The sequence below is a fragment of the Benincasa hispida genome, chromosome 1 (genome assembly GCF_009727055.1).
Source record: "Benincasa hispida cultivar B227 chromosome 1, ASM972705v1, whole genome shotgun sequence".
Taxonomy (NCBI): Eukaryota; Viridiplantae; Streptophyta; class Magnoliopsida; order Cucurbitales; family Cucurbitaceae; genus Benincasa; species Benincasa hispida.
The window spans coordinates 62,464,624-62,484,196 of record NC_052349.1 but is presented as its reverse complement, the minus strand read 5'-3'; the positions used below and the strand labels follow the sequence as shown (position 1 = coordinate 62,484,196).

At 32.7% G+C, this 19,573-nt stretch overlaps 1 protein-coding gene across 1 annotated transcript; it reads left to right on the top strand.

Annotated features, from left to right (window-relative positions):
- The first annotated feature begins 346 nt into the window (after nt 1-346).
- On the top strand, nt 347-3,742 carry LOC120073463 (receptor-like protein EIX2). The gene is made up of 2 exons (XM_039026312.1): nt 347-980; nt 1,655-3,742. Exons 1-2 carry the CDS (start codon nt 422-424, stop codon nt 3,463-3,465), a joined length of 2,370 nt encoding a protein of 789 aa, XP_038882240.1. The 5' UTR covers nt 347-421; the 3' UTR covers nt 3,466-3,742.
- Nucleotides 3,743-19,573: the final 15,831 nt, after the last annotated feature.

Here is a 19,573-nt window from a genome sequence, read left to right as displayed (position 1 = left end):
GGATTTTTAATTACCTTTTCCAGTTTTGATTTATGATTAATTTGTTTTTACATTATTTCAGTTTCAACATTCTTTGAACTTTAAAAAAGAAAATTGTTTGTTTTGTGGCCAACTGCTTACCCCTTTAATATGTCAAATAATTTCATTGAATTTGTTATTTTGTCTATCACATCTTGTTAAATAAGTCAACATTTTATCTAATAGGTAGACGTGAAACTAAAATTATAAAATTAAAAATGACTAGTAGCTTATATTTTAGTATTACCAAAACTAATTTGAAGAAGACATCAAACTTATAAATGCTCTAAAATTATAAATGCTCTAAACTCATTGATGGTAGAGTTTCGTTTGACTAGTACACAACTTGTTTTTTGGTTTTAGGCTGAAACCTTATTAAATAAGATGTTCAACCTCCATTTGAATGCACACACTTTTTCATATCAACATGGGTGGAGTTGGATTTGGAAGAGGGTTTCAAATTCTCATCTTCCTATCATTTTTCTTTCCAATCAAAACGATATCAAAAAACAATTCACCATCTAATGCACTTTGCATTGAAATGGAGAGAAATGCACTTTTGAGATTCAAGAAAGAGCTTCAAGATCCGTCAAATCGTCTTTCATCATGGATTCTTGAAGTAGATTGTTGCAAGTGGATTGGTATTCATTGCGATAATTCAACCGGCCATGTCAAGAAGCTTGATCTCTCAAATGTTCAATATGTTAAATGGCCAATTGAAGAAGAGTTTATTTCTTTTAGAAACTCCCCGTTGAAGGGAAATTTAAGCAACTCAATCTTGAATTTGAAATATATAAGTCACATCGATTTGAGTTATAATGATTTTGGAGGGACTCAGATTCCAAAATTTTTTAGATCACTTATAAGTTTGAATCATCTTGTTCTCAGAAAGTCGATATTTCAAGGATTGATACCTCATCAGCTTGGAAATCTATCAAACTTGCAACGACTTGATTTGCGAGGTAATTATTTTTATAGTGAAAATCTACATTGGATTCAAAGTCCCATTCATTGGTGAGCTTGGATTTGAGCGGTACAAACCTTATCAAAGCATTTGATTGGTCATTGGATATCAATAAGCTTCATTTTCTAGAGGAATTGAGATTGTCTGGCTGTCAATTGAGTCATACTACACCTTGGAGTCATGTTAATTTCACTTCTCTCTCAGTTCTTGACATTTCATACAATCTCTTCAACACACTCATACCCAAATGGATATCAAAACTTGGTAAGCTTGTTTCGCTTGATTTAAGGGACAATAATTTACAAGGTCCACTACCTGGATGTTTTTCAAACTTGACATCTCTCAAAAACCTAAACTTAGGATATAATGAGTTGAATTCTTCACTACCAAAATGGTTGTTCAACCTTACAAGCATCTCTTATTTAGTTCTTGTTGGTAATAATTTTGAAGGTTCAATTCCATGTGCTATTCAAAACTTGTCGGCTCTTACATTTCTCGATCTTTCAAAAAACATATATTTCAATTCCACAAACATACTTAGTTGTCTTTATTCTCTCCGTAATCTAATGTACTTGGACCTTAGCTTCCTTCACTTGCAAGGGGAGATCTCAAATGATATTGCCAACCTTACTAATTTGGTTTATCTTATCCTTCATGGTAATGAACTTGTAGGGACTATACCAGGATCGATAACATCACTTGGCAACTTAAGGAAAATTTGTATATCAGGGAATCAAATTTCAGGTCCCATTCCAGAGCACATAGGAAACTTATCTTCATTAGAATATTTGGATCTTTCTAGTAATGAATTGAGTGGAACTCTTCCAGAAAGCATAGGATTGCTGTCAAGTTTAAAACATCTATTGATTTATGATAATCACTTTGAAGGCATTATATCAGAAGTTCACTTTGCAAATCTCAGGAGTTTGAAGTATCTAGTAATGTCAGAAAATAATTTGACATTAAGCTTCTCTGTTGGGTGGGAACCTCCTTTCAACCTTATTAGTATAGAATTGAGATCTTGCAACTTAGGTCCCAGATTTCCCAAATGGCTTAAGTCACAGAAGAATTTTTATTCAATCAGTCTTTCTAATGCAAAAATTGTAGACACCGTCCCAGATTGGTTTTGGAATTTGTCTACATCATATGAATACTTGGATCTCGCTTACAACAAACTGTCGGGTAAAATTCCTGATTTTCTTCTTGATGCTTCAAACACAGTTATATGCCTTCGTTCCAATAAATTTCATGGCAACTTACATCGCATATCATCTCATGTTTCCCAACTTGATCTTTCTAATAATTCATTTGTTGGAAGCATGTCTCACTTCTTATGTCATCCCATAAGTCGAAATAACCGATTGATGATTCTTCATCTTCAAAACAATATTTTGTCAAAACATATCCCAGACTGTTGGACAAACTGGATGTTACTAGAAACTATGAACTTGGATAGTAATAATTTATCTGGAAAGCTACCAAGCTCCATGAGATTTCTAATCAACCTAGAGGCTTTGCATCTACGTAATAATAGCTTTTTCGGAAAGATCCCTCATTTTCTTAAGAATTGCTCGAGCTTAATCACTTTGGATCTTGATTTAAATGCATTTCACGGAAAAATTCCAACATGGATTGGGACAAATCTCTCAAATCTCATATTTCTTGGACTTCGATCTAACCAATTCAGTGGTTTAATCCCAAATGAACTCTGTCATCTCTCGTATTTGCAAATCATGAACATTGGCAACAACAACTTGATTGGGTCTATACCACATTGTTTTGGAAATTTTACAGCCATGGCTAGTACCAGACATAAAAAGTATTATTTTTACTCCGTCTCTTATCATATGTACCCCGATGATCAATTACCAGAGATTGCATATGTGATAGCTAAGGGCGAAGAGTTTCAATATGACAAAACCCTATACCTCATGACAAGCATGGACCTTTCACACAACAACTTATCAGGAGAAATTCCCCAAGAAATCACCAATCTTGTGGAATTGAAATCTATGAATCTTTCGGGAAACAGTCTGAGAGGAAACATTCCACAACAAATTGGAAGCATGACAAACGTGGAGTCTCTTGATTTATCAAGAAACCAACTCTCAGGACAAATACCACAAAGCATCTCCAAATTATCATCCTTGAGTTACTTGAACTTGTCTTACAATCACTTGTTGGGTCCAATTCCAACCAGTACACAACTCCAGAGCTTTGATCCATCGAGCTTCCTTGGCAATGAGTTATGCGGACTGCCACTGACCAACACTCGTTCAACAGACAAGACGACATCAAACACAGAGAATGAAGATCAAGCAAAAGAAGGTGATGAAAATTTCATTGACCAGTGGTTTTATTTAAGTGTTGCAATTGGCTTTGTGGTTGGGTTTTGGGGGATTTGGGGTCCATTATTAATCAGCCAGACTTGGAGACGTACATATTTTAGGCATATGAGCTCCTTATGCCACAATTTCAGTTAGTGAGTAGTTTTTTTTTTCCTTTTTCTGTTTTAATTCTTGAAACTGAGTAAAGTATATGTTTTGTTGTAACAATGTAATATGTAATTTTGTGTTGGATAGTTGAGTTTCACATTAAGTGTGTGTGTGTGTTTTTTTTTTTTATTTTGTTGTAATATTTTTGTTTATCGTCTAGATTTATTATTTTGAGATATCTATTGTTGTATGCATCAAGTTGTGATTAAGAAAACTCGTTGTAATCCATTAATTATTATAATGAAAATTTTGACTTCGATCCATAGATTTTACTTCTCGTTTTGAGAAGGTTTTTCCATGTTAAAATTATTTGTGTCATGTACTTTATTATTGTTATTTCTACTCCATTAATTTCTTATTAAATTCATCATAGTGGACAGTTGGTCCTATACTAGCATGATTATGTTCATTAAGAATAGGGAAGATAATATGATATATAGACAATACAATAAGAGTTGATGATTACTATTGTTATTTTTTAATTTTATAAGGGCATAGGATCAGACCATTGATTTTTTAGGTGTGAACTCGTGGAATCATTTATTTTTTGAGTGTGGATTTGGGAGAGAGGTGTGGTCTGATGTGTTGCGTTAGTTAAGTTCGTTTCATCGGGTGGCGGGTTGGGATGTAGGGTAGAGTTGGTTGTGCCAAGTGGGGTCGGTAAGGTGTACGTAGTAAGTTGTTCCGTGTATTTTAGTGTGCTTCCATATACTACATCTGGCAGGAGAGCAATCAGCGGTTGCATAGAGGTCAACCAAGGTCGATGTCTATTCTGTTTCACCTTATGATCTCTACGGTTTGTGCTCGAGCTACTTCCTGGCGGGTTGATCTTCTTAGTTTTATCTAGTGTGTTTACGGTTGTTTCTTCTTTTTGAACTTGTCGTTGTTCTTTGTTTGGTTGTTGTCCCTAGTTTGTGGGGTTTTGGTTTTTTTTCTCTAGCTTTCTCCCGGGTGGTTTGCAAGTTTTGCATTTATGTTTTGGTTTTGTTCTGATCTTATTTTGTTGGCTTTGTTTTGGTTTTGTTGCTCTTTCTTTACTTGTGCTTTGTTGCTTTGATGCCTTAATCCCGGCTTGTAAGATCCCCTTTGTTGTATAATAATATCACCTATTCTAAAAAAAAATAATTCTATATTTTAGTCTTATTCTCTTTCTTCCATGAGTGCCATTATTTTCTATGGTTTGAACTTTCGTCAACAAAATTTATTTTGTTTCCATAGTGTCCGAATTTGTACTAGAAGATGTTATTCCTCCGTTTATTTCTTGATAAGAAGCAGCTACAAATATAGTAATCGAACTTAAAATATTAGTAATTTTTATAATGCAAAAAAATTTGCGAACATAACAAAATTTAGATTTAACTTTCAAAGTTTACTAGTGATAATTCATATCGCTAATGAGAATATATCAGCAATAGAGTCTATCATTAATATAAATCTATCAATAGTAAAATACATCACTGTTAAATTTTGTTATATTTAGCATGTTTTAAAAATTTTGCTCTACACTTTTATTATTAACCAAAAATGTCACCTATTGCAATTAGGTATGTGACATTCAAAGTCTTTGATAACTCCTAATATTTGTACCAATTAAAAGGAAGCATTTGAAATTTCAAATGATCTTAGAGAAGATTGAGCTTTTGAAATAAAGAAATTGAATTTGAAGACACGTTGGCATCATCTTCAGGGTCATCTTCAAAGTGGATTTATTGTTGGTGTAGGAATTTGTTGCATTTTTATGCTAATTTGTTTTTAAAAAGGAAATATTTAAAGACCAAGTCATTGCCTCCTAAAAATAATATTTAAAAAAAAAAACTTTTCAAAAGAAAATATATAAAAATATATTCTCATTAAAGTACTCAAACAACCTCTGCTGAGTAATAAATCGCAACATTCATGGATGATGTTATAGTTTAGATTTCTATCGATAATTAAATACATACTATTATAATCCAAACTAAAATAATGTACACATCGAAGATAAATAATTATAATCCAACTACAAACACCCCCTAAATAATTAACTAAAGCATACATGCTATATATAAAAATAGTTGTACTATATATGTGTTTGTTTTCACCTTTTTTGCCATTCATTTAACTCATTAAGGTTTCACTCCATGTTTTATTTAAAAATTCAGATCCAACTCCAATAAAAGTTAAGAATTAAATTGGTAATATCACTACCCTTTAAAACGTTAGATGTTCAAATTTTCATTCTCATATGTGATTGAGTTAAAAAAAAAAATCAAAGACAACAAATAAATATTTTATGACCAAGTTACGGAGACACACCCCATATTTATGTAAAAACAATAATCTTAATAAATTAGAGCAAGGAGGTTTGGCGAAAACTTAAAGCTCGATGTCAATATGAGTGTAACTCAAATGGCATATTGCTTGTAATATCAACTTCAAGGTTCAGAGGTTCCATTCCTCCACCCACACTTTGTTAAAAAAAAAAAAAAAAAAAAAAAAAAAAAAAAAAAATCATTATTCATTTGAAAGATATTCAAAGCTATTTATGATGCGATGTTAACGGTCAAAGACTAGAATAATAAAAAAGTCTTTGTAATGTGTAGCAGAAGGCAAGGCCTTACCCTATTGATGATGATTCATAATTCTAAATTTTTCTACCTATTTAAAGCAAACCCTTTAAAATTTCAAAGGACTTTATTGGGACCATAGGACTTTAACTTCTTTTTTTTTAAGCAAATAATTAACCTAAGTACATTATATTTAAATACCGGTAAGTTATATAAATGATCTTCAAATTTAGAACGTTTTCAGTAAGTTATATAAATGATCCTCAAATTTAGAACATCTTTTGACTCTCTAAAATTTATCTTAATAAATCAAAGAAAATATTTAAATATTAATTGAGACATGAACCATCTTTATGTAAAAAAAATCTTAATAAATCAAAGTAAGCTAGAAAAGACCTAAAACTCACTATATCATAATTCATTTGGAAGATATTGCACATGCAAACCATTGATGATGTTAACAATTAAAGTCTTTCCGAGCAATCAAAAAGTCTTCGTTACATGTATTAGAAGGCAAAGCCATATAACCCAACCTATTCCAAACTATTTGTGATGTTAATAGACAAAGTCTTTCTAGGCAATCAAAAAGACTTTGTTACGTGTATCAAAAGTCAATTCATAACTCATTGATGATGATTCATAACTCCAAAATTTGAATTTTCAAAGGAATTTTTTTTTATTTATTTTCTTTTTGAGACCGTAGGATTTGAATTTGTAAAATAATTAATCAAAACAGATTATATTTAAATGAAGTTAAATTAAATATATAATCTTTAAATTTGGAGTACCTATCTATTAAGACTTGAAATCCTATTTAAAATGTTCTTGACAGTTTTAATTTTGAATCACGCATTTATATCTAAAAACTTTTATTCACGTCATTTGAGGCAGCATAACTCAAATGGCATTATAAACTATCGATCAAAAGTTCAGATGTTCAAATCCTCTACCACACATATTATTGAATTGAAAAAAAAAATGACGTACGTTTATCATAGGTCAGAAATTTAAATCTCCACTTCAGGTTATGTGACATTTTTGCAATGTCAAGTAACAGTGTACCTGGCCTTTTGAAAACATCGAGTAATCAACTATCGAGTATGATGTGATAACTTGATCCCAAAACAATGTCAGGTTATATGTTGATATAACTTTCGTGTCAAGAAAGATAATACACTTGACACTTGACATGTCAAGTAAATTGATTCTTGACATTGATTTCATATCATATATGGTTACTCTTAACATTTTTTATTTTTCAAATATATATTTACCTTGACATGAAAAATGATCAAGTTATTTAATTTTTGACACATTTTCAATTAATCTATGTTTTTTTTTTTTTTTTTAAAGTTAAACATACCAATTTTCCATTTTTCATTTCCTGCATTGCATGTTTGTTCCAGTAAGACAATTATTTCATTAACTAAAATAAATAACTGCATATTTGTGGTCTATAAACCAGCCCAATGTATCCAACTAGCATTTTCATTCTTCTATTACCTTTCATATATATGAACGATTTCAAAATTTACAATAATACGTACTCTATCAACCCTGTCTCAATATAATAATTCCAAAATTACAAGAATTACAATTTCCAATTATGTGTTATTCCAAAATCACAAAACTACAAATATCTATCCCCCACCACAAAAAAGTATATGGGTATTCCCATTGTAGCCATACGCAAAATTTATAGGAAAAATTCCAAAGATGTCATCCATTAGATATAACAACCTAAAAAGTCAGCCCACTCCACTCATACTTCATCCAATTCAAGTTGTGAGTACGAGTTCCTTGTATCAATTTATAAAACAAAGTGGTAGAATTTATGGGTATCTGATGTCCTAATTTGTTGTATTTATATTTATTCTCTCATACTCAACATTGTATATATTTGTATATATGGAAAATCACTAGAGTTTTAGTCCAAGTTGGGGTTTGTTGGATTATTTGTCCTAAAACTCGCCGTTTGTAATCTTTAAACTTATTCTATTTACAATAAAGTTGTTATTGAGATTTATTTAATAAAGTTGTCATTGAACATGAAAATTGCACTTGTAATAGCCTAAATCCTATAAACTAACGAACCCTTGGCTATAGCATGAATACTTGAACTTTATGTGGAGACATAAAAGATGATCAAGTTTGAGTATATAACTAAAATGGTCTATAAGTATAAGGATAAGGTTGGGCACCTTACCTTGAGAACACTATGGATGCGGCCTGCTATGTATTTGATACAAACGATGTGATCCCGAAATCGCTCATGTAGAGACATTCGAGTGGGGGCATCCTATGCAAAAGAATAATACTTGACCACGAAATAGTCACTTTTCTTTATAACGTCATTTACTATTAAACTGACTACTTTCATTCGATGACCTAAGGTAACTAGATCTCAATCCTGAATTAACTATGAGCTCCTATTTATTTGAGATTATCCTTTAATCTACATGGGTGAGAGTGACTCAATATTGCTGCTCAATAAGCCTCCCATTTTAGGGGTAAGACCGGGTAAAGAGCTGGGGACATAGTCCTACAAGATTTAATTCACTTCTACCCAATTTCACGGTTAGTAGATAGCGTTGTTCCCTTAAGTACTGACTCCTAGTCATGAACAAGGGATCCCAAGGGACTCGGTTTATTGGTAGGATCATAAACCAATTGTACATTAATATTTCAGTGGAGACTTAAGGAGCAAGATTACAGGGGTTGTAGGATAGGTATGATCATCCTAGAGGGAGAGTGTATAGGGTTTATTTAACTTAATGAAAACTTTTTTCTAATGTGCGCCCAATTAAACAAATTAATACACTTTTTGCTAACAAGTAATTTAAACAATAAATTCATGAAATTAATTCAACTCATAATGATCAAGAAGTTAATAATAATACTTTAAAGTACCCAAATTGGTTCTCATAATAAGATTGATAATGGATGTAAAAATTCAAGAATACCCAATAAAAATAATCCAATATGAACAATTAATTTCAATAACAAAATTTGCAATTAATTTCAAACAATAAAATATAATAACAAATTAATTGCAAAATTAAAGAGAAGAGGGATAGAGAAATTGACACCGATAATTTTATAGTGGTTCGGCATAACCCGGCCCACATCCACTTCCCAAGTTCCTCTTGAGTACTTCAAAGTCTTTGACTGTTTCCACGGCTTAGAGTTGAATTGCTACAATGTTCTTTTTCCAGGAGCAAGAACGAACACGATCCTTTCCAAGGTTGAGAATCAAATCGTTACAATAACTCTTTTCAAGAGCAACCCTTACAAAATGTTTGTAAAAATAAAGGGCACAATTACAACTCTCTTAATAGAGTGGATTTAGAAGTTGTAGCACTCAACAAAATAATTCTCACAACATAAAATATCTCTCAAGAAGAAGATGAAAAGAAAAAAATTGAAGCTCAAAGAGAGTAACAATGGAGGCTTTGAGTTATGAGAATTGAAGAATAATGTAAAATTGTTATAATGACTTGGAGAAGAAGATGAGTCTAAATAGAGAGGAAAAATGGTTGAAGACCACATTTAATTTGGATCATTGGATTTCGAAAAAGAAAAATCAATGGTAGAGATATTAAACTAAACTAGTCGTTAGACCCAAACAAAATATAATATTAAATTCTCTTTCTTTCTAAATTTATTTAAAAAAATCCAACAAAAAGGTACACCATGCATCCAAAACTAGCCAAACATAAAATAATATTAAATTCATTTTCCTTTTAAATTCATTTTATTTTAAAACCAATTCAAAAATAAAAAACCCACCATATGTCACTTCTCCATTGCTCTAAGTGGAACCTTTCAATTAGTCTACATTGAACTCTGATTTGAGCGATTTAAATTGCATTGGATCGTTGTTCCAAACTCTATGAAATAGACACTTCAAAACACTCAAATTATCAATAAATAAAAACAGGTTTGTTATCATCAAAACATTAATTAATTGATTATTAAAGTTAATTAATTTGAGGTCAAAGGCCAAAAAGTAACAATCTTTCCCTTTTTTATGATGACAAACAAGTCGAGAAAAATAAAATCCAAATAGGTGTATGATATGAAATATGAAAAAGAATCATACCCAACACACATATAACTTCAATTAAATCGAAAACAATGAATATTTCAATAATAACATGTTTTCATTTTTCTTATTACCTCTCCCCTTTTGGAATCAATCAAAAAGGACAATTAAGAAAAATAAACAATGACATGAAAGCTTCCTCTAGAATCACAAGCACATACTTTGTATTTCTTCTCATATTGACATGCCTTCTAAAAAGTATAACAAATGATATCTTAAATTCAGGAGGACTAAAAAAAATTAACCAAACTCAAACTTAATCCTATTTAAGACCAAATTTCACAAAATTCTCCTTCTTTTCAAATCAATTGAACACTCCCCCTTAATAAGGGACAAAAAGACTTTTAGTACAGGGTAGAAGTATCAAAACATATTTTTACTCTAAATACAATTATTTCTCCTAAAAGGATAAACAATATGCATAAAAGGGGCACACATCAATAAACTAATATGGGAATTATTTTCATTCTAACATGAAATTCATATATAAAAGTGTATAACTCCCTGTAAAATCAAGCAATCTCCTTCTAATAGATATATGTCAAATAAATCAAATAATTGAGATACCAAAATATCAAATATTATAACATAAAAATCAATAGTTGTAAAACAAATGATACCAAATAATAGCAAAACTATATTAGCAAATCAATATAAGCGCGGAAGCAATACAGATGCAATTGTACCAATTTTTAACAATATGCTATCGGGGGATTCAAGAATGTAACAATTTTATAAATACTCCCCCTATGGAAAAGAATTTAACATCAATTCAAAAAAAATGCTCAATGATCAATTCTTTTTAACATAGGACAAAAAAATAATCAAAATGATTTTCATTCAACAATATAAACTATAGAATACACCTAACTTTATACTCAAAAGGCATTTAATAAGAATTTGATCTATTACAGTTAAAAGAGCATAAACAAGATGTATCCATCATCAAAATAATGACAATCTTTTGCAAGACTCGATATATTTTTTTTAAAAAAAAAACAAAACTTTTCATGAAAAACACAAGGATAGAGCAAACATCTAACTTACCAAAAAGTCAAATAATTATAAGCAATAAGGACAAATGGCAAATAAGTAGATATACAAAGATTTCTATTAGCAGTTTAAAGTCAAATAACAAGCCAAAAAAATCAAATTCATACTTTTTCAAAATCATATAAGAAATATAATTTCCATATAGGTACCAAAAGAATAAATATCTCAATAATTCAAAAAATACAAGGAGTTACCAAATGTGCAATTCTTTGTTGGATTCAAACAAGCTATACTAGTTGCTCCAATTTGAATTAATTTCTTATTTGAAGTCCAAGCAACAATTGCTTTTTGAATCAACCTACGAGTAAAACTCAACCTGAAGATTTTGGTACACATTTCTTGGGTCCTTCATTGTTAGTGAGCAAAGACTTTGGAACCTCTTTCAAATTAGTTCTAATATTACTAGCATTCACTTTTGGCAAATAACAAGTTTGATATTTATGACCAACTTTGTCACAAGAATAACATACAATATTAGGTAAGAATTTCTTTTCCACAAATTTATTATGCACCTTATTTTTATTCACGAGATTTTTTCTAGGAGCATTTTTCATTTTGAAACAATGTGGTCTAATATGACGTTTAACTCCATAATAATGACATGTAGGCACAAATTTTGATTTCACATGCACATCTCTAGCATTTACATGTCTAGGCATAAAATACCACTTAGCATACATTTAGATTTAGCAAAGCAATGTCTAGCCACAAACTTTGATTTTTTATATAAAGATCTAGCTTTCTCATTCATTCACAAATTTACATTATGAGCACATTTTGATCTAGCATGATTTTGTTTATACACAACTTTTATATTTCCATGGATAATTCTAGATTTTTCATGCTTGGACACATATTCTGGATTTTTCATGCTTTGACACATACTTAGACTCAACAAAATTGGACACATCAGGTAAAACATCTTTAGACATAATAGAGGTGGCTTTAACAAAAGTGGTCCTCTTAGAAGTAGGTGAACAATATATTCATATAGCCTAATCCCTTTTCATCATGGAAGTAAAAGGAAACATAAGCATGTAACGGAAGCAAACAGAATCAATAGGCACTCTAATTACATTTAATTTGAATTCTAAAAGCATGCTTTCGCAAGAGGGTTTGGAATAAATATACCTTTGATGAAATCTTCCAACTCCAAGTTGCTCTTCACTCTAAATCAGCTCCAAATCGACAGTGAACCACCAAGAGACTTTCTCTACTATTCTCAGCCTTAAATTTGAGTGGTGGAACTCAGATTTGAATGAATTTGGTGAAGGTCTTTGTGGGTTTGAAGAGGAAGAAGAGGCTGAAGCAAAAACTCACTTTCAGTCTTCAAATTTTAATCCATTCACCTCATCTCAACCAATTTGATGTGCTTTTATTACTCAACTACATACAGGAAAACATCAGTAATGGAATTGAACCGCAGCTACTTCAATTGGTGAGTGGATTTGTGTGAAGATGCATGAATTGCACCTAATGCTTCAAGATGAAAGTGGGAAAACTCATTTTCATGTTTTTCCAATTTCCAATTTTTTTTCCATTTGATTAGTTCCACAATTAATCTAATTTTTATTTAATTAATTCTTAATTAATCAAATCTATAATTAAAAGTCCAATTTCTTAATTTGAATTTTAAAATTGAAAATTAATTTTATTTTTAATTAATTAAACATATTTAATTAATTAACTAATTTAATATAAAATATTAAATTAATCACACATTTAATTTAAAACATGAATCTACTTCATGTAATTAATATTTAAATCAACATTTAAATATTATACACTCTCCAATTTTGTTTAATTACAACAAATTAAACTTTAATTATATCAAATATAATTATGCAAATCCTAATTTGAATTTGAACTAATTCAAACTCAAAAACCCTATTTTCAATTTGATCAATTCAAATTGATATCATTCCAAATTCACTTAGTTTAATAATTCAAGATGTTCATGTTTTACGAGCTAGTAGAGGGACCTTATGGACCTACAGATCATGAGCTCCAACAATTAACATTAATTTGCTAAACTCTTTAAACTGGATAATCAGTATTTGTTAACTATCGAGTCACACTACTATAGCTCGATAGTTGCACTCTTCTCATTGTAGATATATTTGTGTCTACATGATTTAACCATCACTAGTAAGTCGACCCTTTATAGGTTGTTCATAATAACGATTGTGTAATTGTGTTGTTTTAGCCTCCATATTATGTCTTATTCCTTAAGTTCTAACTGCTCCTCTAATGAACAATTGGTTTATGATCTAATCACTAAACCAGATCCCTCTCGAGCCAGTGAGAGGGTGGGACTCCTTGTTCAAGACCTGGAGTTAGTACTTAAGAGAACTACCTTTCTCCCATCCCTAAAGCGAGTATGTGTGAATTCCGTCTTCCACCCTATATCCCCAGCTATCTACCCCGTCTTACTCCTGAAATGGGAGGCTTATTGAGTTGGCATTGTTGAGCCAACCTTCATCTATGTAAATCTTAGGATAATCTCGAATAAACATGCGTTCAGAGTTAGCTCAGGATTAAGATTGAGTTATCTAGATCATCTAAGCGAAATAGTCAGTCTTAAATAGTAAACAACATTATAACGTAAGAGTGAGTTATTTCTTAGTTCGATCTGATGCAAACTCATTGCATAGGACGCCCCCACTTCTCATGTCATTACATGAACGAATCTAGATCACTTCATTTGTAGTATCTTTACAACAACATGTAACAACTACAGAGTAGGCCACATCCAATAGTGTTACCAGAATAAGGTACCCAACCTTAATCATGTGCTATAGACCGTTTTGGCTATTTACTCGAACTTAATCCATCTCTATGTCTTTACATAAAGTTCAAGTATTCATATAATAGCCATGGATCTTAGTCTCTATGAATGCAATTAATAGATTCAATACCTTTATTGAAGAAATGTTAAATAACATTTTATATTGATAATAGAATATGTTTAACTTTTACAAACTGCGGGTTTTAGGACATAAAACCCAACAATACTCCCACTTAGACTAAAACTCCAGTTGATCAATAAATATATACACCAATATATACAATGTTGAGTTACACTAAAAAAACAAAAAATATAAATACAATAAACTAGGGCATTAAATACCCATATATTCTCCCACTTTCCCTAGTAATATATATCTCGTAGACCTAGTCCTACTAGGTGACCCTCGAACACTTTAGCTAAGAGGGCCTCCGTAAATGGATCAGCTAAGTTGTCTTGTAAGGCTACCTATGTGACGATCACGTCTCCTCTATGTACAATCTCCCTGATGAGATGGTACTTTCGTTCGATGTGTTTTTCTCATTTATGGATTTGAGGTTACTTTGAGTTTGCAACTGCTCTACTGTTGTCACAGTAGAGGGTGACAGGTAGGGTTGGCAAAATTCTCCGCTGGGACCCGCCCCGATCAGGGCGGGGAATCCTCGGTTTGACTGGGGATGGAGTCACACTGGGGAAAATTTTTTAGGCTTCATCACGGGGACGGGGCGGGTATGGGGATGGTATCCCCACCCCGACCCGACCCCGACTAATCCCCAACCCCTAGTTTGATATAAAAGATATATTTTATAATTTAAATAATTTATTTATATATATTTTTAATATGTATAGTGTTGAATTTAAGCCAAATATTAAGTATCCCAATTCTAACTCTAAGCCCAAGAAGCCAAGCCCAAACTTAATAAACTTAAATAAAATCAAATTTTAATTATAAAAAATGGGGAATCCCCGTGGGGAACTAATAGAGGAATCCCTGCGAGGAAACAGAGAATGAGGCCCGCGGGGACCCCGTTTCCCTGACGGGGAAACCCTGCCTCGTCCCCACCTTCAAATGGTGGGGATGGGGGACCCCCCCCCCCCCCCCCCGCCTCAATTGCCAACCCTAGTGACAGGCAGGTGCATTTTAGGAACTACTTCCAGGTCAGTCAAGAACTTTTTGAGCTATACTTCTTCTTTTGTTGCTTCACTTACAGCTACATACTCAGCTTTCATTGTGGAGTATGCAATACAACTTTGCTTGATATTTCTCCACACAACTGCTCCTTCATTTAGAGTAAATATTGAACCTGAAGTTGTTTTCCTTGAATCTATATTGGTTTGGAAGTCAGAATCAGTGTATCCAGTAAGGATCAAATCCTTAGTACCATACACAAGCATGTAATTTCTAGTTCTCCGAAGATACTTGAGAATGTTCTTAACGACAATCCAATTGGATTGAAATCTACTGACTATTCCAACTGCATAACATATATCAAGAAGTGTACACAACATGGCATACATCAGACTTTCTACCGCTGATGCATATAGAATTCGTTTCATATCCTCAATCTCTTGAGGTGTCTTAATATTTTGTTACTTAGATAGGTGAACTCCATGTCTGAAAGGCAACGTTCCTTTCTTGGAATTTTGCATTTTATATTTAGACAACATCTTGTCTGTATAAGATACTTGAGATAGTGCTAATGTTCTGTTCTTGTGATTCCGAAGCATTTGGATCCCAAGAATATATTGTGCTTCTCCCAAATCTTTCATTTGGAATTGCGTAGCCATCCAACTCTTACTGTCAGCTAGAAATTCTAGTTCATCCCCAATGAGTAGAATATCATCAACATACAACACTAGAAAAGTGATAGTTTTGTTAACGATTTTCTTGTCAACACAAGGTTCATCAATGTTTTGTTTAAGGCCATAAGATTTGATCGCAGTGTCAAATCTCATATTCCAAGATCTAAATGTCTATTTCAACCCATAAATGGATCACTTAAGTTTGCAAATTTTTGCTCTTGACCCTGTTCAATAAACTCTTTTGGTTGAGACATATAGATACTCTCTTCAAGATAGCCATTCAGAAAGGTTGTCTTGACATCCATTTTTCATATTTAATAATCATAAAATGTAGCTATGAAAGAGTATTCTTATTGACTTTATCATGACAACCGGAGAGAAGGTTTCTTCATAATCTACCCTTTCTCTTTGGGTAAACCCTTTTGCCACAAGTCTAGCTTTGTAGGTCTGTACCTTACTAGCTTGGTCTCGTTTTCTTTTGTAGATTCATTTGCAACCGATGGGTTTTATCTTTTCAGGTTGATCTACAAGATCCTAGACAGAATTGAAATACATATGTTCCATTTCAAGGTCCATGGCCTTAATCCATTGGTTTTTATCCACATCATTCATTGTTTATTTAAAAGACAATGGATCTTCTAAGCCATCATCTGGTATGATGACTTGAGTTTCAGTTAAACCAATGTACCGGTTAGGCTGTTGCACAACCCTTACACTACGACGAGGCATTCTCAACTCTTGAGAATGATGTGAAATACTATTATCATAAAAAACTCTTGTTGATGGACCTGCTCTGTCAACAACTCTTGTTGATGTATTTGTCGTTTCTCTGGACATTTCTTCTATTACTAACTTACTACGAGGTTAATGATTCTTCATGTGATCCTCCAAGAAGGTTGCGTTTGTCGATACAAATACCTTGTCTTCCTGAGGATCTTAAAAGAAATCACCTTTTGTTTCTTTTGGGTAGCCTACAAATAGGCATAGTTTTGAATGACGTACAACATTTTTAGGATTTTGCATCAACACATGTGCTAGGAAACCCCAAATTCTAAAGTGATGTAAATTTACTTTATGTCCTCTCCAGAGCTCGTAAGCTATTTCTGAAACATTTTTCGAGGGAACCATGTTCAAAATATACACTGCAGTTTCAACTACATGTCCCTAGAAAGAATTTGGTAATTGAGCATATTTCATCATGGAACGAACCATGTCCAACAAGGTTCTGTTTCTCCTTTCTGCCACACCGTTTTGTTGAGGTGTGCTAGGGGCTGTGAGTTGAGACTGGATTCCATGTACTATCAAATAGTTCTGAAATTCTAAGTCCATAAACTCACCACCTCGATCTGATCGAAGTATTTTAATCTTTTTCCCTAATTGGTTTTCAACCTTTGCCTTATGTTCTTTGAACTTTTCAAATGTTTCGGACTTTTGGCGCATAAGGTAAATATGCCCATATCTCGAATAGTCATCAACGAAGTTGATGAAATATTCATATCCTCCTCTAGCTCTAACATTCATCGAACCACAAAGGTCAGAATGTATGAGCTCTAAGGGTTCTTTGGATCTAAGACCTTTTCCGGAAAAAGATCTTTTGGTCATTTTACCCTCATGACAGGATTCACAAGGCGGTAATGAATTGTCTTCTAACTTATTTAGATGACCATTCTTAACCAGTCTCTCTATCCTATTGAGATTTATGTGACCTAGTCTTAAGTACCAAAGATAGGCATTTGGAGAGATTTATGAGTCTCAGCGGTTTTAAACATCTCTATGTTCAAAACGGTCTTTACCTCAGTTGGTTTTAACAAATATAAGTTATTTTCTAATTTTGCAGAACAAATATTGTTATTTTTTGAATTGATGAACACTTCGTCATTTTCGAAAAAAACTCTATATTTTTGTTCCAACAAACAAAAGACAGATAACGGGTTCATTTTCATAGAAGGAATGTAATAAATATTTTTAAGATAAATGTATCTATCTCCTACAAATAACTTCATATCTCCCACTGCTTTAGCTGAAACAACCTCCCTGGTCCCTACCTTAAAGATTGTTTCACCTTCTATCAACTGTCTCCAGGAACTTGTTTCCTAAGAGAAAGTACAGACATGATAGTGCACCTGAATCAATTATTCAGGTCTTATCGTTTCCACTAAACATGTTTCGATAACAAATAAATCATATTCATTTTGTTTTTCGAATTTTGCATTCTCATCTATATAGCTCAAAACTTTAGATGAAATGGGAGATCAAGGACAATCTTCTGTTAAAACCCTTTTAGAACCATTAGCCGCTAGTAATTCGTATGTAGATTCGATTTTACCGTTAACTAGTTCGGAAGTGAGTATTCTAGAAGAATTTGACATGCTGAAAAATTTAAACAAAATCTAATTAGTTAATTGTAACTAAACCGAAAGTTAAGTTTTAGCAAAAAAAAAAAAAATGTACCCATAACCATTATCTATTTGTAACTATACTATAGTGAGCCAGAATACGTGCTACCAAGGGGCAGTTAGATACTCATTCACTAAAGCAAACAATTTTGACCAAACACTATCTCCAGAATAAATTTTATTCCTATAATCATTTAGTTACTATTTTTGGTCAGAAATTACTAACACTTTAGTAATTCTGTAAGTGTAACCCTCCGTTTTTAGACGTCAGAGGTCGGCCCCAACTATGGTACCAAAATAGGGAGTCAAGGTTGGGAATGGACCTAAGAAATACTATCCATTTTTGGAGTTTGTGCTGTTTTGAATCTGATGGTACAACCCTCTGAAGGGATAGTTATCGTTTAAATGACTAGCAAGGGCGCCTAAAGAAAACCAGCAGGCACAACATAGTAATCTCACAGTCTAAACTAACGGAAGAGACTGTAGGATATGTTGACATAAATCCTTCACCCACTTACTATGAACTACTTCTCCCATTCACCTTGTTATTGACTCATACAAAACACTTCCCGAATGGAGGTCACTCCCAGGGTGACACGAGATGTCATATGTGTTGGGATTGGTGTCCTAATTCTCCTAAAGTCTTGTTGTTTTGTAAACATACACATTGTTTAATGAATAAAATAAGTGTTGTTTAATTCTGGCATTTACTCATATCCAATAAACAAAGCTCCTTGGTTATCATATGTGAACTTAAGCATGTATATGTGATATATATGTGGATCATGCCTTAAGTGATAAATATGTCTGTAGCATAAGAATTAAGGTGGGATACCTGATCATGGTGACACTACGGATATGGCCCGCTTTGTAGAAATTTGCAAGTTTTGTAAACTACTACAGATGGTAGATCCTGACCATTCATGTGGAGACGTGCGAACGGGGGTGTCCTATACAAAGAGTTTGTATAAGACCTAGACCATGAGATGACTAGACTCTGTATATAACGCCATTGATACTAGAGACTTACATCTCACCTAAATGACCATAGGTGACACGACCTCAATCCTGAGTGTTTTGGGAACTCCTGCCTTTGAGGGCGGTCATTTGATGAGTATGGGTGAGAGTGGCTAGATTACCAACTCAACATCCTACCTTTTTTAGGACTTTTCTGATCTAGGAGCTTGAACATAGTGGCCACAACTTCTCTTTGGAAGAGAAGATTCAGTCATAGTAGGACTATGACTTATGTTCATTAGAGGGATCAACGGTTCTTAAGGAGATAGATGTAAATACGGGGGCATAACGGTTATTGGCCCAGCAGTACTTACGAGCGATCTGTGAAGGGTTTTTGCACTGTTTACACTGCTGATTGATTAAGATGGACACATAATATATCTGTTGG